This window comes from Onychomys torridus, chromosome 11, assembly GCF_903995425.1.
Source record: "Onychomys torridus chromosome 11, mOncTor1.1, whole genome shotgun sequence".
NCBI classification, from domain to species: domain Eukaryota; kingdom Metazoa; phylum Chordata; class Mammalia; order Rodentia; family Cricetidae; genus Onychomys; species Onychomys torridus.
In genome coordinates this window covers 10,928,045-10,950,317 of record NC_050453.1, presented here as the reverse complement: position 1 = coordinate 10,950,317, position 22,273 = coordinate 10,928,045, and the positions used below count along the sequence as shown (strand labels likewise).

General features: G+C 48.1%; 1 protein-coding gene across 1 annotated transcript; it reads right to left on the bottom strand.

The window, feature by feature from the left end:
* Positions 1–1,625: 1,625 nt before the first annotated feature.
* Hlx (H2.0 like homeobox) lies at positions 1,626–6,947 on the bottom strand. The gene is made up of 4 exons (XM_036202406.1): positions 5,990–6,947; positions 5,133–5,312; positions 4,276–4,460; positions 1,626–2,485 (listed from the first exon to the last, which is right to left on the bottom strand). The coding sequence occupies exons 1-4, from the start codon at positions 6,576–6,578 to the stop codon at positions 2,000–2,002; spliced, it is 1,440 nt and encodes a 479-aa protein (XP_036058299.1). The 5' UTR covers positions 6,579–6,947; the 3' UTR covers positions 1,626–1,999.
* Positions 6,948–22,273: the final 15,326 nt, after the last annotated feature.

The window sequence follows — 22,273 nt, the reverse complement described above, 5'->3', positions numbered from 1 at the left end:
GCTTAGGTAGATAGATACACCCGGGCTCTGCTCTCTTTAATGTCAGAACTGGGTTTAACTGTGTCCTAATTCGGCGTCTTTTCAATGTTCGGATTCCTAGTTTTAAATATGTTTGGAGTTGAAGAGAAAGCAAGGCAATGACTGCAAACTTGAGGTACAGGGGACATACTAAAGTTTGAGAAGGAAAGACCAATGGGAGATTTAGGAGCACTATTACACCCCGACCCGAAGCCCGGGGCTGTCTGTCGTAGAGGCTGCTGGTCGTTGTGGCCCCCAACTCTTGTGAGTAACTAGGGATAAATAGCTAGTTCACACTCCTCTTTAAATTGGGTCCCTAGTGGGGATGTTCAATCTTGATCCATTCTTGCTTTTCCCCAACTACTTACTCTATGATCTTTCTAAAAAAGTATCCCTCTTCTTCATTCCAGCCCTGGGCCACAGGTCCAGAGCCAGAATCCGGGAGCTAGCTCCAGGGAACGATGAGTCAAAGTGGAGAGGAAGATAAGCAAGACTGGGCTGACAGACCCAAACCTTGCAGTGCCTTCCCGAAGGAGAGCGCCTTCCCGAAGGACCCTCCTAGGGCCTCTGGAATCAGCACTGTTCCTCCCTTCCTCGGGCTGGACGAGTTCCAGGGCTTAGATGCTAAGGGGACTTGTGCCCTGCCATTACTCTGTGCCAAACATTGTTGGGGACATCTTTTTGTTGTTGTTGCTGCTGTTTCAATCCCCCCACCCAAAAGATGGTTACTATTTTAACGCTTTTCACATCATTTCAAGCGAAGCAGGTGTTAGAAAAGGGCTTCTTCACATTTTAAAAGGAAAGTATTCATCCTCGTGGCTGCAGTAAAGCGTCCCACTGTAATGGACACTGTCTCCTGCCTCCCCAAGGCTTGTAGTGGGTGCCTCCAGCGGAAGAATTGCAAAGGGAGATTTTATCTGGGTGGTAAGTATATTGCACAGATTCACTGGGCAAACGTGGGCAAGGTGGTCCACATCTGACTTCACCTCTGTCTAACATTCAAAGTCACCTCATTACTGCCCAATTATATTAGCCTCTTTAGCACCAGGGCCTTGGCACTTGGAAGACCTGGTCTCCCGTCCCTAACTATTGTGACCTTTCTTCTGTCTTTTCTTGAGATGTTGCTCGGGTTTCCCTACTTCTCCACTGCGCAGCTGCACTGGTCCAGCCCCCACACTCCAGGCTGGGAGCTCAGCAAAGGCCTAGTGAGCAACGGCTGCGCCTGGTTGAATTCCAGGAGCAGAGCGGGTTCCACGCTAACTCCGAGCTCTCCGCAGCCACGGAGAACGGGGAACGCAGGCGCGTGTGCTCCCTGCATCGCGACCCTGCTTAGGGAAGCCATCTGCAGAACAGGCCTAAGATTCTACAATTTGTCCCTTTGCAGGCCTCGCACCCAAGCAGTCATAGGTGGGGGTTGCCAAGGACTTCAAAGCTGAGTGAAATCGCTACCACCCTACGGGGGTCTCTGCAGTGAGGTGGTTCCGGGACGGCTTTCCTCCTCCTGCAGCTGCTGCCGGCTGCTCTGTGTCGGGGCTAAGGTTCTGGTCCCCGGATCTTTGGTACTTAACAACCTCACTACCCCAGCAAGCCAGCAAGCCAAACGGGCCTTTTACAAACCGTAGTAAACATTTTATTTACAAGTTAAAGGCCTCCTAAGTGCAGCGTGTCCTTGTGTCAAGCCCCCTGGTGCTCAGAGGAACAGTTCCATCCAACACTTCACAGTGTGAGCTGCTTGGGTAAGGAGAACAGTTAAATTCTTTGGCAGGGGAGCCTCACAACTCTCCTCTCATTTGGGAGCTGTGGGCCTCAGGCAGCCTAGTCAGCCAGAGAAAGAAAGGGTGTGAACCCCCAAGAAGCTGCCCTCGGCGGCGTCTCCCGTCTTGGCGACCCTGGCCACCAGCTAAAGCAGGCACAAACTCCGGCCAGTGTTGGGGAAGCTGCATGCCATGCCATGCCATGCCGTAGGTACCCTCGGTCCAGTCTACAAGCCTGCAAGCGGGCCTTGGGCAGGCTCCGGGCTCTGGGGATTGCTGGTGACGGATGGCTGGTGAGCCGGGAGGAGCTCCGAGCAGCTGCCGCCAAGGCTGTTGGCAGACCCGGCGCCGCTGTTGCTACTACCCAGGCCGCCGCCGGCGCTGCTGAAGCCAAAGCCCCCACCGCCAGCGCTGCTGCTAGCTGTGAGGAGGGCGCCGGCGGCGGAGGCCTTGATGACCGTAGTTTGGTGCAGGGACCGCTCAGTACCCTCAGTCCGTTCCGTGTCGCTGGGGGCCATGTCCAGGGACTCCGAGTCGCTACTCTCGCTCTCGGCCTCGCCCTCGGAACGGCTGGGGCTTCTCTCTTCCAGTTCGCCCTCGGCCGGGGCTCCGCCTGAAGGCTTTTCCATGGCTTCCTTGTCCTTGTCCTTCTGCGCCTGAGCCTCCTTAGAGTGTCGCCACTTCATCCTCCGGTTCTGGAACCACACCTTCACCTGTGTGCAACATCACAAGAGATGCGAGATAAATAACGAGCTCGCTACACCTAGCGTTAGCCCCCCTAAGACAGGATAGCACATGGACGCTTGCTACACCTCCGGAACCCAGACACCATAAAGCATAAAGATCCAGGAGCTATCAAGAGGTGAAACCGGCCCAACCCATTCTTTAAATGTGGCCCTCAAACCTCAAGCCTGAAATGACCTGGGCGCAAGGGAAGGACGGATTTCTTGTGAATTGCTTCCTAATCTCACCAAATTCAGGACTCCCATAGGACTGATTAAAATTAAGGAGTCCTGGCCCCAAAATTGCACATATACCCCTATTGTGTACACCATGTCAAGGATTTGGTGAGTCAATATTAAGAACTTCTGAGGGCCCTTGTCTCCAGGCATTCAGTACTCAAAGCAATTCACTGCAAAAATAAATTTTAATTTAATTTAATTTAATTTAAAAAAATCACTGTACCACTTCCATCTCCTTAGGATTTTTGAGACAGGGTTTCTTTTGAACCAGGCTGGCTTTGAACTTGAGATCCTCCTGCCTCTGCCTCCTGAGTGCTCAGATTACAGCCCTGGGCCACCACTGTTTGTTTTAAGGGTGGAAGTGGGCAAAGGACAAGGGAATCAAAGAGTTAATCCCACTGGAATGGGTACCTGCTGGGCTTTAAGTAAAGGAGAATCACCTTGGCATATTTTCACCTAAAAGTTGATATAGACCCTGTCTTTGTGTGAGACAAACTTATTCTCCTGGGGCTCAGAAAATGCTGGAATTAAATGTGCAGCGTGCAGGAATCGGGAAGAGATGGAGGGGAGAATCTATATAAATATACCATCCCCTAGGGGACCCAACGCATTCACACAAGTTCCAGCTTCCCCTTTAAAAATAACATGCACAGCTGGTAGAAAGCGGCTGGGCTTTCCAGTAGGTCTGTGTGTGCTGAGGAAGCCTGTTGTGTAATGGAGAACAGAAAGACAGGAGGACAGACGTCCAAACCAGGCAGCTAGAAAGGGAGCAATGAGCTTTGGCTTTGGCTCTGTGGGAGTCAGGAGTGCAGAGCAAGAAGAAAGCAAAGGAAACTCTAACTCTTGAAATTGAGAGAGAGAAAAAAAAACATTTCAGGACAATAGATTTCCTATTGTCTTAAAAAAAAAAAAATCTGCAGGACCTACTGAAAGACTTCTCCTCTAAAGTTCTAAGAGAATCTTTCCTTCCTTCCCTCACCCAGCTCCATCACCGACAGACACTCTGCTCGGAGGCCCGGCTGTTAGAAGGTGGGACTGTGGCTGCCCCAAGCCCACTCACCCCTGTCTTAAAGCGACTTGAAGCCATTCCGTTTGAAATTATATTTTCAGTTCCTCACAAGTGGGATTTCACAATCCAGTGAAGGAAGGCGGGGACCAACAATAAACTATTGACACTGGATTTTTATCTCTTCTGAAATAAACTGCCTCCTACAGCGAGGCGCACTCCAGTCTGGTGCATAATTATCATCTCCCTGGCCTATTGGCTTTCTCCGCGGTTCTTTGGCCTCTAGGCCAAAATAAACATCCAGTGCTTGTTGACATACATCTTCAGGAATGGGCTATTCTCTCCGTCGCTCTCCTCCATCTCCACCCCTACCCGCCTCTCTTCTGGCTTTGAGTTGCTACACCACAAAGCCTCATGAAATTCAAGACCTTATGTTTTGACTGCAGAAGGTGAGGGAAGACGTGGAGGAGGCCTGCGGGTCCCACGCTATTTGCTGTTCACTGCCTGCGGGAGAACAGCCTGCCTGTGGGCTTACCTGTGCGTCTGTGAGTCCCAGCATGGCTGCCAGCTGCTTTCGGTCTGGCTTCGTCACGTACTTCTGGATCTCAAACCTCTTCTCCAGGCCTTTCCTTTGCAGATTGGAAAAGACCGCGCGGGACCACGAGCGCTTGCGCTTGTATGTCTGCGGCATGGTGTCCTTGGTGAGCACAGCATAGGGACCTGCCAACCATCAGGAAGAGAGGTTCAGGGCCACATTAGTGTTAGGGCCTCAGCCTGCAAGTCTCTGGTTCTCAGGGATATTTGAAGGTGTTTTGAGTTCACAGTCGCCTCCCAGCTCCTTTCCCTTGTGCCAGTTTTTAAACAGACCTTTGCAGGACCACTTTAGGCCTAAAGCCGGGAAGAGCCCGCTACTCTGTGAATTCGTTCAAGAGAAATGCATAAACTTAACGGACAGCCACCAGACCTGATGAAATACTTGGAACTGTCTCTGGGGCCTGAATGACCCGCCAGTGACAGCCTTATACTCCCCGGCATTTGTCTTTCAGAGAAGATATAACCAGCAAAGCAAAACCGTGTGTGTGTGTGTGTGTGTGTGTGTGTGTGTGTGTGTGTGTGTGTGTGTGTGTAACCTGCATCTTTGAATGCTTCATTTTCAAACCACCCTCTCCGAGCGAAAAGACTAGGGACAGTGACTCACACCCATGTACACACTATCTTGGCTCCCCTCTCTTCTCCAACTGTCCTGCTAAAAAGAACATTCAGTTTCTCTCCTAGGACTTAGGAGGCTCCCACTCCATTTTACGGGGTTTCGATGCTGCCACTGGCCTTTGCGGAACCAAGCTGAGAGGCAAGGCTCAGAGGCTCACGGACTGAACTCGGGAAGTTTTCTACCTGGAAATGAGTCCTGGAATTGATGCTGAACAGAATTTCTTGGGTTGGAGCTTAAGGGGCTGAGGATAGCAGTCGCCTCGTTAATGGGATCTAGAGATGCGAAGAACTGTCCGGCGGAAGGTTGTAGGCCAGCTAGGTGCACCCCTGCAGGCCGCCCACCAGTTAGCAGCGATGTGAGATCTGGGGAGCGGGAAAGAAGAGTCAGTTACACCTTGGACAAACTCATACCCTCTGGGAAGATTTCTTCCTGCCTTTCCTTCTACCTTGAACCAGTTGTATCCAAGAAGGAAGTCAAAAAAGACCCCCGTATCTACTGGAAGCACTTCCCCCCACAGCCGCCAAGGGTGGGGCCTGAACGGCCCCTGCATGTGTCTGTCAACTATGTCCAGTCCACCCCACAGGAAGAAAAGGCTTTTCTTAAGCCAGTCCTAAGGTGGTAGGCCCCTCACTCTGCCTTCTCCCCTCAGAAGCTTAGACTAGCAGTTTTGCTTCCCCACAATTCTTGGGAAGAATTGTATTGGAAACCAAATAAATGCAAAACGTCCTCACGCTGAGATTTCTCTGTGACAAAGGCCTAAGTCTTTCTGTAGATACGTCATTCAAAAGATAGATTATACCCACCCACTTTTGCAAAAGTTTACAGCAATCAGTGTTGACACCCGTTCTGTGTTGTTTAAACATCCGAGAGTCACTTTTTACATGGAGTAGTTGAGTTTTAAATGCCTCATAGTTTTCTTACGGTTCATCTTCTCTCTCATTCTATTGATTTGCCCTTAAATGTAAAAGCACCCCAAACCCGCATGGGATCAGGGCCCTCATGACTGGTTGAGGCCTGAAGCCTCTTAGCCAGGACGTACCTCTTAGCGTGTTGCCTTCCTTGACTTTTGGGTCAAATTCTGCAGACAAAATTCGGTCGATTCCAAATTTGAGGTCTTTGCTGGAGGGGGCAGGGGCGGAGCCGCTATGGTGGGGGGCCACCCGCGTCCCTGAAGCCGGCGGCTGCAGGGAGCCCGCCCGGGGTGGAGGCGGAGGCTGTTGCTGCAACTGTTGTTGCTGCTGCGTTGGTTGTTGCTGCGGGAGATGCTGGTGGTAGGCAGCGGAGAGCGGGGATAACCGCTGAGGGAAGCCAGCCGGGACTTCTGAGGGCGCCACCACCGGGGTGGGACGTAGCGGGGACCTGGCGGCAGCTTGGAAGGAGGCGTGCGGGTGCACGGAGCCCAAGTGCGCAGTGAGGGCGGCCGAAGCCCCCACCAGTCCCTCCGCAGCCGGCCCCGGCTCCCCGACGCCGGCGTGCAGGATGTCCGCGATGCAGAAAGAGGGCTTCTTGACAGCGGCCGGGTCCAAGGGGAAGGAGCAGCCGCCCGGGCCCCCGGCCGAGGAACAGTAAGCGGCTGACCAGAGGCTGAAGTTGGAAGCGTAGAAGGGAGCCAGGCCGGCGGCGAACATCCTCGCAGGATCCTGGCGGGGTCCTGGGTGAGTGGGTAAGTGGGTGGGTGCTCGGGGAGAAGCGGTGCCCAGCCAAGCTCGATCTGCTTTCGGTTCTCCGCCCGCACTGAAGCACGGGGCCAGCCGGGAGCCCGGGCGCCACCGAGAGAGGAGACGACAGCCGGGTCGCCTCCCGCCACGGCCTGGGCCCCTGGCCTGGCTTGGAAGGCGGCGCGGCGAGCGCGCTCCCCGCGGGATGGAGACGATCGCCGGGTGCTGGAGCGGCGAGGCGGGTGCGGCCTCGCTCCGCTACTCCGGAGAAGCGGGGGGGAAGACAGGAGCCCGACACCGAAAGAAAAACCCAAACAGCTAAGCCCTGAGAGCTAAATTTAAAACAACAATAATGATCCGTTAGTTTAAAAAAAAAATTAAGGAGGAAAAAAAAACCAAAAAAAACCAAAAAAAAAAACTCCTCTCTAAAAACTCCCAAAGTTTTGGCAGGAGCTTTCGAGTCAGACTCGGGGTAGGACCTTGATCCGGGCGCTCATTGGACGTCTGTGTGACCAATGGGACTCAGGAGTGGAGGGGAATTGGGACAGAGGGGGCGTGGCCCGCCCTCAGCCACGCCCTGGCCACACCAAAGTGTTTTCTGCGGCCGCGTGGGCTGAGCTGAGTACTGTGAGTCCCCGGGAGCCGCTTAGGGGCGGAGAGTCGGCTCCTCCGGCCTCTGGCTGTCCTCTATCCCCGGCTGCAGCTCGGGGACCCGCCACCGGCAGAGAGGAGCGGGTCTCAGGAGTTTTCCCGGAGCTGCCGAGGAGGAGGGGAGCGGGGGAGCTCCCAAACTCGGCAGTAGTGCACAGCTTCTCTCTCGCCCCGGAGCAGGCGGGCGGTCCTTCTATAGTCTACTTTCACGCGAATCTTCTCCTCTCTGCTTTTATCCCAAGTGCTAGTGCCCTAGGCAAAGGCCCCATCTTTTCCGGGCCCCTGCAACCTAGAATCCCGGTCCAAATCTGCGCTCGGTCGGTCTGCCTCTCAGCTCACCGGGAGCTCCTCAGAGAAGCCAGAAGGGGGGCTGGCCGCAAATTAGTTTTATTCTGAGCTGTCATTCCGGTGACAACTTGAAAGAGTGACTTTCCAAACAAAATAAGATAGATGGCTCCAAACGTCTCCCCGAGACACATCCAAACTTTTGCCCGGAGCCTCGGAAACGACAAAACCGGCTTTCTCGCCAGGCCCGGGAGAGCAGCGCGCGCGTCCCCTCCCTGCACCTTGTAGGAAGTGCCACCCTTCGCGGCCACCACTTCCCCGGGTCACGTGGATCTGATATTTTGCAAGTGCCAGGGAGCGGTTGCCTTTGAGATTAAATACCTACTTTCAATTGGTGGCCGTTTTTCCAGGATCCGCTTTGGCCTGTTGGCGGGAGGCGCTGTCCCAGCCGCCATAGTCAGCGCCTTCCATTCTAGCCGGGTCTTTAGAACTCAGGGTAGGTGTAGTGGGGATTTTCTGTCACATCAACATCTCTATTTTAAGAATTCGTTCTCTTTTAAATTATAGTCAGAATGGATTTCCCCGCCCCTCTCCCAAACAGACCACAGGCCACCCAGATGAGCTGTTCTTGCACATTTTCAGGAAGAAAATAAAATAATGACAATAACGAAACCATAAAAAAAAATTGTTTTCGATTGTCCAAATAAGTATCTCCTAAATGAGATTCCAAGGCATGCTTTATTTCTCCTCAGCTCTAAGATACCAGTTAAACCCGAAAACGCAAGGGAACGTTGTGCCAGGCTGTTATCAGTTCAGGATTGGAGTGGGCTCCTGAGTTAATTAATGTCTAGCAGCTCCGTGGCCTTCCTCAGCGACGTTGCCATCATCAGCGGTTGCCTTAACCGCAATCAATGGCTAATCGATCACAGGATCTGCAGCCTCTGAGATTCTTCCTCTCTCTTCCCTCCCCACCCCTCTGGTCTTTCCTCACTTTCCTCCGGTCCCCTTCCCTTCCCTCACAGAAAGGCTCCCTGGTCCTAAATCCCGGCGACAGGGACAGAGGTAGTAACTGTTTCCAGAGGCAGGGGGGTATGGACAGCTGACGGCAGCGGTGCCTGGGGCGAGAGAGGCAGGAAATCGCGTCTAGCTAGCAGGGTGGGGGGTGGACTTGTGACAAGTACAGGGCCCGGAGGTAAGACTTTGGCTAAAGGTTCTGATGTTTCGAGGTGAGAGAGAAGTTTCACTAACTTCATTGGATGCTAGGGAAAGCAAGTCTAGGCTCCCCTGCTCACTCGCCTCTTTTCTAGAAGCCTTGCCATTCGCCATTCGGTTGCGATCCCAGTTTGACCGCAGACGTCCAGACAGTGAGCGGCCTAGACCAGAGTCCCAGTTCAAAAGGACTTAACGCTTTACCCAGAGGCCTACACCTTCTCCTCCCCTAGAAATAAGGCTCCCACCCTTTCTCGTCTTTGCGCTGTTTGAGACCCGCTGTGCAGAGGTGTGAGTGCAGAACCCGAACGCTCTAGGTATCTGGCAGTGTTCACGGTCGAATAGAAGAAACCAGGAGTGGCTGGCGGCTCAAAACCTGGATAGACAGCAAGGGCTTCTTAATCTACAGCTCCGGCTGCTTTACAGGCTCGGGGGCGATCCTCTATTCTCCCAGGCCCGCGGCATCATTGCAATCGTTGCAGCCCAGCTGCAGGCTCACCCGCTACCCAAGGCCTAATCGGAGCTCGGGGGCCGGGGCCGGGAGTGGGGGGGGGGGGGTGGAGGTGTGGTAGGGGAGCGAGGGGAGCGAACGCAGAAGAAAAATGAAAAAGACAAGACAAAATGAAGCCTTTAGGTTGGTGGGTCTTTCTTGCCGCAGGCCCAAGCCTCACCCCTGCAGGCCACTTAGTTGCCTTAGTGGGAGCCCGGACACTGCCCTCCTCTTTACCCCCTACCCTTCAGAACCAAGAACGCAGCAGGAAACCCAGGGCTCGCCAGGAGTTCAGGTCATCTCCTGTTTTTTTGATGGGCTCAAACTTGGACTAAATGAGCGGATATGCCTGCGAGATGGGTCTCAAAATAGAAGCGGTCCTAGTATTTTAGGATACTGCAGAAATCCTTATTTCTTCCGGAGAAAAACTCTATAATGACTCCTAGCACTTCCCCTTTCAATATTTGTGCAACTTTATCTCCACCGGCAAGTTGCTGTGGTGACGCAAATCCGCTCTTCTGTATTACAACTTCCAAAATAAATGCACGGAAATCAATTCCCTTCTAGCAATGAAAATATAAATACACAGCTGTGACTTTCGCCTTTAATCTTTGCTTTCCGAGCGGTTCGGGGCTGTGGCGAAATGAACTAGCTCAGAGCTGCTGTTGCCTCAGCAGGGAGGCCCTAGGGGCAGAGGCGTGGACTCCCGAGAGACCTTGTAACCACTAGGGATAGAAATGGGCCCGATTAAATCAAATTGCTTGAACTTAGTTCACACACGCGCGTCCTTAAAAACACTATCGCGCCTGGGGCGGCTGGTCATTTGTGATTCTTGTCTATACAGCCTGCAGCCAACCCCCTTTATCTTTGCCAGAAAAGACACAGCCAAATACTACTTCACAATACCAGGAATAGTCAAGGTCTAGGTGGGTGCCTTCTATAACTGACAATGTGGTTTATGAGGATTTAAGACTGATGAAAGCGATGGGTGCAAATATTCACACAAGAGAAGGGTTTGGATCTCTCTTTGGTTCTCTCTTGTGCTCAAAGGGGCAAATTCTTGCTTTAAACCCAGGGACACACACGGTCCTTTAGTGAGCACGCTAGGCATTCCTTATTGAGACTTTGGGGAATATAATATGTAAAGTTACTCCTATCTCTACATGGAGCTTCCCTCTTCCAGTTCACTTTAAAAAGTCTTTCCAACATACTTCCTTCTCAGGGTTTTTGTGTTGTTTTTATAAGGACAGAGAAATAAATGTCCACAGTCAAAAGGGGGAGGGAACACAGCGTGCCCTGGTATTTCAGCATTTGAGAGACTCTATGCACAACTCGGTGGGAACCTGTGTGTAGTGTGTCCATCCTTCTGCCAGCTGAGGTTTGATTTATAGACTGCATGCCCAGCTCATGTTTAGTGGTGAATGCTGGACTTTTCTTTCCTTGTGGGTTCTAGATAGCACAGTTTAGTAAAGTGGGGAGGTATTCTCAGTAGGCTCACCTCCCTTTCCTGATCTCCTTAGGGTTACTTGGGTTGGGGGAAACTAGACTTTCTATGAGGTGGGAAGAGCAGCAGGCACCTGTAACCATGTGATTTATCCACGCACACACACTCCTCCCCCACTTCCCACTCAGGTGTGCCAGGCTCTCTGGTGACCCACCCTCTCCTAGGACCATAATCTTTCCCCTTTAAACTTTATTTATCCCACAGGTCTGGCACCCAAATCTCCAAAGGGTCTATGGATCTGATCCCATTTGCCCTTTTCTGGAGGGCTTGGGGGGGGGGCACATCTCTCCTGTTCCCTTTTCCTGTTTCTAGGATGTGTCACTTCGCAGACATGTAGACACTTGGCTCTCTTCCTACCCCCTCATGTCACACCTTCCCCTCTCTCCCCCTCCCCCTCCCCTTAGAGATGGGGGAGTGGTAATCAAGGTAAGTGGTTTAAAACCTGCTCCTGATGCAGCCAACTCATCTTTAAATGCAGAAATGCCTCAGGCCTCAGAGGAGCTGGGGTAGAACCTACCCCACCGCAGATGTGCATTGGAGCACATCCATTTGCATCGAAACAGAGAGGATGTCTGGTGCACTGGGTACCGTTTGCTCATGGTCAGGTGTGCTCTCCAGCTCCCAGGGAATTAGCCATTGACTAGACACTGGGGTTTGTTTCCTGAATTATTGAGTCTGAATGGTTTGCTGCTGAGGGGGAAAGAAGGAAGTCTGGGTACAATAAACAAATAACTCCATGTTTAAAACAAACCTGCCATCCAGAGCAGTGCTTCTTTAAGGAAACACACAATGCAAAGAGAGTTGACATGGATTTTCCAAGCTGCTTCATCCTAGGGCAGAAAGGGGCCCCAAACTCACTCTTTAGTAATAAGCTCATTCCTGCATGGTGGGGTTAATTTCTAGGTGGGGACGCAGCTCTCATGACCTTGTTATGGTACGAATATGAAATGTTCCCCATAAGTTCATTTGTCGAACACGTGGTCCCCACCTGGTGGCATTATTTTGAGAGGTAGTGGAAACTTTGGGAGGTGGTGTCTAGCTGCAGAAAGTTAGTCACCGAGGGCTGCTTCTAGGTTCTGTGGACAAAGGCAGGAATGGGAAGAAACCAGCTGAGGGGTAAAAGATCCTGGAGAAGGACTCTGTAGATTGAGCCAATGGTGTATCTCCCCCTCAGAGCTCTGAATCTGCACCACCCCCACCCCTGAATTGGAGCAACTGTGAAATTATAGCCGAATCCACCAGCCCAGGCTCACCACTGCAGACCTGGGCATCTTTTCCCTTCCCTCTGCTGACACCTGCTGGACCATCCCTACACCAGCAACACTATTGAGATGAAGGTTGACTCTTTTACAAAAATGTGGGTTTCTAAAATTGGCTCTGACCTACAGTCATTTCCTTCCCTGTTGCCGACTGTATGGGAAGCCCTTAGGTCATGAGTTAAAAGTCACCAGACAGGTCGAGGGAATCAGTGGGTACCAGCAATAACACTGTGCTGCATCTCACCTACTCTTAAAATAATGGACCGCTAGGTCGTGGGAGAGAGAGTTTTTGGGCTTAGGAAACTGATACTCTGAGAGGTTAAGTGGCTTGTCCAAGGTTACAGTTGTTAGGAAATGATGTTTCAAGGAATGGGGGCTTGCATTCTGAAGCGCCTCCATCCACGCTATTCAGCACTAAGTGGTTGTGGAAGATTTCAGTGCCTTTCAACTCCATAATGTGAATTACCTTTTACTTCTGAGGCCCAAAATCACTCACACACACACACACACACACACACACACACACACACACACACTGCATATCATAGCCTATGCATATAGTCTGAGTGTTAAGTAACACTAGTCTTTTGAAAGAGAATTTGAAACAGAAGAAGTAGAAGAGCAGGCCGGGAATCACAAAAGGGGTCTTCCTGCTAAGCATTGTCCTGCTGGCTCTGCCTTACTTTAAACTGTCCTCAAGAAGATGGGAGTGGCATTGAATGTGTGAGATGAGGTGGAGTGAAGTGTGCAGGTGGGGGGCTGAGAGGATACTGGGTGACTCCATCCTTAAACAGACCCTGCCGTGGATATTTTTTGTTGAATGAGTGTGTACAACATTCCCTTCTTCATTGTTCTGCTTTCTGAGGTTTCAGTAACCCACCACCAGTTGCAGTCCAAAAAACATTAAGTGGAAAATTCTTGGAAATAAACTATTTGTTTATAAGGTTACACTTCTAAGTATCGTGGTGAAGTCTCACACCAGCCAGCACCATCTTGCCTAGAACACACATCATCCACACTGTGTGGATCACCCGTATGCTGGCCATCGTTTTGATATACAGTCCTGGAAGTAGAAATGTCTGCACCCTCCTGATAGCTGTATAATGTTCCCTACCCTTCCCAAGACAGCCCTTCACTCCTTAGCGCTCTCTGGGGCTCAGATTTCCTGGGCTGCCTTGGATCTCTGGATATCAGTGTCTGCATCAAGAGCCTGATGTGAGCCAACTAACTTTCCTGACAGCTGAAACTTTGACTTTGCTTGGATCTTGTTCTCAGCTCTTCTATTCTCATTTAATGATACCACGGCTGAACATGTCCAAATTTTAAGAAAGAAAGAGAGAGAGAGAGAGAGAGAGAGAGAGAGAGAGAGAGAGAGAGAGAGAGAGAGAGAGAGAGAGAGAGAGAGAGAGAGAGAGAAGAAAGAGAAAAAAGAAAGAAATGAGAAAGAAGGGGGCAGTAAAATTTAACTGCTCTCCAACCAAAAAGCTACAGTTAATTCTATAACAAACAGGCAGTAGTGGTTATAACTCATAAATATAACTCTGAAATATATGTTTAAAATACAACTGTTTAATAAGTTCAGTTGTAATATTATGCGGAGGGGGGGTGATACATGAAAACATGTGTACATGGATGCATGCTCCTGTAAGTCCTCGGAGAGAGGGGGACATTGGGTGTCCTGCTCTGTCACTCCCCACCTCATTCCCTTGAGATGGGGTCCTTCACTGAACCTGGAGCTAGGCTGGTGGCCAGCGAGCCCCAGAAGTCCTTCTGCCTCTGCCTCTGCCCTGAATGCTCGCAGGTGTACAGGGCCAGCCCAGGTCTTTCTGTGGGTGCTGAGGATCTAACCCCAAGTCCTCACTCAAGCCCAGCACGTGTTCTTCACAGAGCCGTCTCCACACACAGTGTCCTCGTTCCCAGTTCCCTTCTAACGTTCCCGATGTGAGGGCTGTGTGCTTATTTGGTGTAGAAATCTCTCAGGTTTTTGTTAATTTGGACATTTTCTAAGAACTAGAGAAAAATGTGACTATTTGTAAGGTTTCTTATCCTCATTTTAGTCCTATGACTGGAGACTATGTATTAGAGGGGGTAGCAGATTCTCAGACCAATGCCAGAACTAACAAACTCCTTGTGCCTGAGCACCATGGAACAGGAAAGATACCCAAGAAAGCCAGGATGGACCCGGGATGGAGCCCAATTGCTGGAGTGCCTGTCTACTGTGCATAACGCTCTGGGTTCAATCCCACCTGGTTGGGTGTAGTGACATACACCTGTAACTCTAGCATGTGGAAGGTTGAGAGAGAAGGTTCAAGGTTATCCCCAGCTACATAAAACGTTTCATGTTAGCCTGATTTACATGAGACTCTGCGTCCCCTCCCCCACTTTCCCCTTCCCCAGCAACAACAACAACAAACCAAAATGGCTGCACAGAGGACTTGTAACTAGGCTTTCACTGCACAAGAACTTATTCTTTTCCCTTCAAATGACAGATTTAAACTTTTAGTTGCACTTATTTAGTGTGTGTGTGTGTGTGTGTGTGTGTGTGTGTGCGCGCCTGTGTGGAGGCAGAGGATAACTTAAGGGAATCAGTTTTCCCCTTCCACCATGTGACTTCTAATATTGGACTCGGGTTACATGCTCAGCCTGATCAACACGCACCTTTTCCTTCTGAGCCATCTCATTGGCCCTGCACAGATAAGCTTTATACTATAGCTGGAAGTCACAAAGATGAATTCCGAGAAAGCAACAAGACTCCTAAAAGTGGCACAACATCGGCAGTTAAGAGCACTTGCTGCTTTTGCAGAGACCCACATACATGATGGCTCATAACCATCATAGCTCCTGTGGCAGAGAACCTAATGCCCTCTTCTGGCTTCTCTAGGTACTGCATGCACACGATGCACATACAAGTATGCGAGCAAAACACTTAGACATAAATAAACACATATTTTTATAAAAAGGGTTTCAGAATGACTAGAACCTAGGGAAGGGCCAGACCTTCTAAAATAAGTGTCTGAGGTGACAAAAACTTGGAACACTCAGTCCCAAATGGGATGTCTTCATCAAATCTCTCCCTTCAGGGTTCAAGGACCTCTGTGGAATCGAAAGTGCAAAGATCGTGAGAGCTATTGCAGATGGAAGACACTATGGAAACAGTGCCTTCTAGATACAACATGACTGATGTACTTAAGTGCTGCACGAATTCCTAAACGGTCTTAAAAAGAACCTGGAGCCAGATATTGGGGTAAATGCTGATCAGAGAGACAACAGAACAAGCCACTAGACAAACTTCTCACCACTACTGAATCCTCCGGCTGAAAGGAAGGCGAGACCCTGTCTCCACAAATCCTAAGACTGCAAGCCTCTGGGTCCTCTGTCAAAAAGGTCTAGTTCCTGTCTCCTCACGCCTTATATACCTTTCTCCACCCAGCCATTACACTTGCTTCCTAGTGCTGGGCTTAAAGGCATGTGACTCCCAAGTATTGTGATTAAAGGTGTATGCCACCACTGCCTGGCCTCTATGTTTAATCTAGTGCTGCCTCTGTCCTCTGATCCTCAGGCAAGCTTTATCTGATACACAATATATCACCACACTTAAGAATTCACAGAGACGGAGGCAGCATGCACAGGGACTCCACAGGTCTAAGGGTGAGGTCTCAGAGCTGAGAGGGAGAAATGGTAATAAGTTCCCATCCTTAACCCAGAAGTTATCTCCAATCAAGAATGGCTTACAGTGGAAAACTTAGTTTCTTCCAATGGAGTCTCACTGGGTAGACAAACCACACTGAAGGGCAGGTCCCATGCATAGCAGTAGATGCAAACACAAAATGAACTCTGTGTTAATTTTGGAGGGGTTTGTCTCATAATGCTTTGTCTGGGTGTTTTCTTGTTTTTGATCTTACAGATCTTTTGCTCATATATTATTGTTTCTGGTTTTGTGGTTTTTCGAGATTTCTCTGTGTGTGAATGTGTGTGTCTCTGTGTCTATATGTGTTTCTTGTGCTATTTCTTTTTTCTTTTTCTTTCTTTCTTTCTTTTTTTTTTTTTTTTTTGAGCTGAGGACCGAACCCAGGGCCTTGCGCTTGCTAGGCGAGCACTCTACCACTGAGCTAAATCCCCAACCCCTCTTGTGCCATTTCTTTCAGCTCTTTTTTCTGTTTGTTTTGCCCTATTCTGGTTTGTTTTTATGGTTTATTGCTTTATTTTACTTTAGATGACTGTTTTCTAACGAGAGAGAGCAAGAAAGGAGGTGGACAGGTCGAGAGATGGGATCTGAGAGAGGGAGAGAAAGCTAAGCAGAATGTGTTTTATGAAAAGAATCTATTTTCAATAAAAATTAAAGCAAACAGGGCTTCTAAATCTACCCGAGAAAACGTGGCATAGTCCAATTCCTACCATTCTCACCAGAAATGGTGGAATCCCACTAACAGCTCATAATCAGAACTACACATGGATTGTACTTCAGGAAGTCTTGTTCTTCAGGAAGAAGGATTTTCAAATTGCAGATGGATTTTTAAACAATTAATGTGGATTTGGAGTTCTAATCTAGTACACACCTTGAAAATAAAAGCAATTATTGTAAATTGGTTTGGTCCCTGAGCTTGGATTCACAACCTTTTCCAAAACATTTAAAACAATTCTGATGTAACCTTAGAGTCACTATTGACTACATTTTGGGGAATTTATGAAGAATGTAATCTTAGAGTCATTGTTGACTGCATGTGGAGGAATTTATGAAGAATGGGAAAATGGCCAAAACACAGAGACCAAAAATAAGAAAAAAAAATCCTCCAAATTTTAAAAGAGTTTTAATCCCCAAACTAGTAAATGTGATACTATTTCCTGGAAATTCCAGCCTAGAGTATTAAGTATCATTTATCTGCATTCTGAAAAGCTTACAGGGCCCATTGAAGCAGAGAGCTCGTTTTTTTCTTAAGGAAAAATGTCAAACCAGTAGTATTCTTATTTTTAAAAAAGATTAGTAAGTTGGTTAAGGGATTCACTCATTACATCTACACACACACACACACACACACACACACACACACACACACACACACACATATATTGAGCTGGGTCCTATATGCCAAGAACTCCTCTAAATACTGGGAACCTCAGCAAAAAACGGAAACCTCTTGTCTTCAAGAAGCACAAGTTCTTGTAGCAAAACAGGAAGAAAAGTGGCCAGATGTGTCATTGCTAATAGTGACAAATGCTGGGAATAAAAACAAAGCAGTGCCAGCGGACAGACGCTGAGAGGTGGGATATGGAAAAGCTGCATTTTCTATACGCAACCCACGGTGTGGTTGCTGCACACTGCAAATGTAGCGCAAGGCCTTGGATGCGACTGTGGGATGTCTGCTGATTGAATCCTTCAGCCTGACACTCAGTAACTGACTGGGTTCATTCAAGATCATAGATCATCTTGGCTCTGGTTCAGGTTTGATTAACACTAGTCTTTATGGTTAGATGGAGCTGCCCAGACATTATACCAAACATGCAGGGCAGCAAACACGGAGGATATGGTGTAGGTAAGGAGTGAGTGACACTGGGAGAGGAGGCAGGTTCTCAGAAGGGCACCTAGGAGACTGGGGAGATGGCTTGCTGTGTAGTGTTTGCTGCTCAAGATGAAGGTCCTGAGGGTCCCCAGCACCCACATGAAGACTGGGTGTGGCCGTGTGTACCTGGAATTCCAAGCTGGAGAGATGAAGACAGAAAGATCTAGTCAGAGCTCACTGGCTGGCTGCTGAAGCCAAATTACTGTGTTCTGGGTCCAGTGAGAGACCTTGTCTCAAAAGGTAAGGTGGCAAACTGCTTGTGGGGGCACAAGCCTTTAACCACAAGCTGGGGAGGGAGAGGCAGGCAGATTTCTAGGAATTCTCTGATAGACTGGTCTACATAGCCAAGTCAAGGCCAACAAGGAGTGCATAGTGAGACACTCTCTCAAATGAGAAAAAAAAAATGCTAAAATGGAGAGCAATAACAGAAGACCCCTGACACCAACATAAGGCCTCCACATTCACACACATGAACACACACACACACACACACACACACACACACCACCACCACCACCAACAACAACAACAACAACAACAACAACAACAACAACTGCAGCAGCTCAAACCCTTCCCATGTTAATATTTCAACAAGCAATTCTCAAACTCCCCATCACTGCTAAGTTTGAAATGAACCAAACAGCATCTTAAGGGTTTCCAAGTGTCCCTCAATCCCAGGAGGAACTGGCGGCAGCAGATGCTGTCCTTTGTTCCTTCCTGGCCCCAAACAAACACAAGCTAAAAGGTAAACTTTCAGGATAATAAATTTGGTTGGCTATCTCCTATCTCAAACACCCATACTGAGTTTGGGCCACACAAAACAGCCTTTAATTAGCCTAAAGTTAAAAGCCAACAGTAAGGGGATGTGGTAAATTATTTTCAGCCAGTAGGTCACATCAACCTAGGAAGAAAACAGTTTTTGTGCCCACCCCAATAAAAGTCTCAGTGGACAAAGACTTCTGTGAGATGGGTTCCCTGTTATTCTCCCAGGTCTCCTGCCTCTGCCCTTCCTGACAAACACACTGTCCTCTGCACTCTAGGCTCTTGCTTAGCGTCTCCTCTGCTCTCTTTGGGCTTTTGTCTAACAAGAAGCTCTAGGGAAGATATCCCTAACCTCAGGCCACCTTCCCCAAAGACTGACTAACAGCAGTGGTGTAAAATCGGTAGATATTGGCTGGGCATGGTTGAGCATGCCTGTAACCCTGGCACTCAGGAGGCAGAGATAGGTGGATATCTGTGAGTTTAAAACCATCCTGGCTAGTGAGTTCCAGGTGTTGAATTGGCACAGGCTAGACATAAAGGCAATGGAATGTGGCTGAGTAATGCCAGATCAACATAATGAGAAAAGATCATTCTTTTTAGCACGTGACTTATGGTAACTGGATGTCAGCACACAAAATTCTGAAGCTGTGTTCTAACCTCACACCATAGATACAAAGTAGCTCAAAGTAGATTGTGGACCTAAACAAGGGGGAAAAAACTGTAGAAGATATCATAAGAATATCTTTGAGACCTTATGCTAAGCAATGATTTCTTACATATGGCACCAAAATACAATAAAAAAAATTTTAACTGGGCTTAAAAAAAATAGAAAAGTTCTTAAGTTGGGCAGTGGTGTCACACCCCATTAATCCCAGCACTTGGGAGGCAGAGGCAAGTAGATATCAAGGTTTGAGGCCAGCCTAGTCTACAGAGTGAGTTCCAGGACACCCAGAGCCACACAGAGAAACCCTGTCTCAAACACCAAACTAAAAATAAAATTAAAAACTTCTATATTTCCAAGGAAACAATCAATAGAGTAAAAGAAAATCCATGGAATGGGAGAGATACATTGAAATTATGAAATTTCTGTACATAAAGGATTTGTACAGAGATTATGTAAAGTAGGCCAGCAAGACGGCTTAGTGGATATAGGCACTTGCTGCCAAGGCCAATGTCCTGAGTCTGATCCCTGGGACTCACAAGGTGGAAAGAGAGAATCAATTCCCATGGCTTGTCCTCTGACATTCACACATGAACACAGTGGAACGTGTGCAAAACACACACACACACACACACACACACACACACACACACACACTAAATGCAATTTAAAAACTAAAATGAAGTTCCCTTTAATAATGAACAGTTACAACAAGGCAGTAAGAGAGTCCAATTTAAAAATGGACAACGGATTCTATTGGGCATTTCTTGAAGACACGCTACAGCTAGAATTGTGTAAACAGATGTCAACATCAGTCACTAGGGAAATGAAGAGCAAAACCACAGTACTCCAACTCCTCGACATGGCCCCGGGACTATACTATCACCCTCCTTTTCTTGAGTACAACATCCCCTTTGAAGCATTCTCCTCTCCCCTCACTCTTCTGGCTTACTCCTGTTTGTCATCCAGAGCTGTCTCTTGAGACCCTTCTTCCCGGAAACTTCCCCTGACTTCATTCCCACTTTTTATTTAATTTCTTTGGGATTTCTCCTTCCCCAGGATCCCAGAGCATCTGTGTTGGCCTTGGTGACGGCCTTTAGCATGTTATGTTGCAATCTCACATACACAGACACATGCTCCTGGCTAAGAGTCGTGATCTCTGCACAGACTGACTCATTTCAAGTCTCCCATACCCAGCATGTGGAATGACAGACAGGAAGTGACCAGCAAATGATTTGTCTGTGATTGACAGAGACACTAGTCTGACCAAAATCATAGACAACGAAATTGGCATGAAAACAAAACAAAAACATTGATTGCATTACAAATACCAAATGAAGAAAGGATTCCAAGGACCTTACAAAGAAAAAGTCATCAGGATGACACCCAGAAAAGGAGAAGTATGGCAGGAGGTAACGGAAGGCTCGGGGCAGAGAACAGAATGTGAAGAACCTGGATTCCATCACTTGCAAAGAAAAGATAAACAACTGGGCATGTTTTTGCCCTCAAGACAAGTCAGGCTACCCAGGCAGGCTGGCCACCCTGTTCGATCACATATTTGTAATGGTATCTTCTGTAAAAGGCAGTCAGTCCGCTGATCCAGGTTTCCAGAATGGAGGAGAGCACACAGGGAACTGAGCTAAACATTAGCAGAACTAATGAGAAAAGCGGGGTCAAAAGGGAATACCAGGCTAACACATTTTTAAAAACTAAAACCGTTAAAGGGAGTTTTAGGATTCTCCCTCACACACAAAAATACCTAATAACAAAAACAGCCGATAGCTAAGACTTATTCTGATGCCAATTACTGCAGCAAAGACTTTATTATATAATGTCACTTAATCGTAGGGATGTTTTGTGCAGAACACACCAGAAATCATCTTTATTGATACTTTCTCTAAATAGATACTTGGCAACATTCAGTTTAATGTATCCTACAGAAGAAAAGAAAAAAACAACCCAGGGTTTTTCTTCTAAGGGGGCAGAAAATGAATGCGTTAATATTCTCTATTCTATTTTTAAATTTATATTTATTTATTTATTTATTTATTCATTTATTGTGTATACAGAAAAGGGTGACAGATCTTATTACAGATAGTTGTGAGCCACCATGTGGTTGCTGGGAATTAAACTCTGGACCTCTGGAAGAGCAGTCAGTGCTCTTAACCTCTGAGCCATCTCTCCAGCCCCCATTATTCACTATTCTATTTTTATCTTTATTAATTTTGTTTGTTAATGTTATTCTTGACTTAAAGGATCTGATTATTTTTGACCTGTCATTTTTTAAGAAACATATGTTTTCCAACTACAGATTTCCTGTATGTTGCTTCAGTTGTATCCCATATGTTTTGATAAGCATTTTATTATTTTAAATTAGATTTGCTTTGTTTTTACATCTGAGAACATGGAAAAATGCTTTAAACTTCCCATGTGGAGGTGTGTGTATGAGTGTGTATGTGAGTGAGTGTGTGTGTGTGTGTGTGTGTGTGTGTGATGTGTGTGTGCATGTATGTAGACGCTAGAGGCCAATGTCTTTCTCTATCATTCTCCACTTCTAATTTTTGAGACCACATCTCTCATTGAACCTGGGGCTTGTTTCAGTTAACACACCCGAGGAACACACCGGTCTCTGCTTCCAACTCCCACTCCAGGGCTACAGAAGCACACTGCCACACCTAGATTTGATGAAGGTGCTGAGAACCTGGATTCAGACCCCCACTCCTGCACAGCAAACCTTTACCTACTGAATCATCTCCCCATCTGCCTGGGTCACTGGTGTTTTCTTGAGACCTCTTGCTATAGAATCGAGGCTGGCCTGTAACTGACTACAAAGCCTAGGCTGGCACAGAACCTTCAATCTTTCTGCCCTAGCCTCCTGAGCGCAGGGAATTACAGGCATGCATTACCACACCCATTGCGATATTCCTCATATTATGCAAGGGAACGTAAAAACAAGGACACATACATATATATCTTAAGTGGGGCATACTGCCTCCTGGCTGTCCTTGCAGATAGCTGCCTTGGAATGTTAATGGGAATCTCACACATGTGAAATCTATGTTGACTAACCCTGACCCTGGACCACTCTCCTCTCTTTCATTTCTTATCATCTTCACTTTTTCCTGTTCTCACTCTTGCTCTGTCTCTTCTTTCTCCTCCCACCCCCACCACTGCATCTGATGAAATATTCCCAACAAGCCTTCTGAATGAGCCCGCCCCCAAGGGCCTTCCTCCTGAGAAATTGGGTGGCTGTGTCAATGCCTCCGAAGCCTATTTTTACACTCGT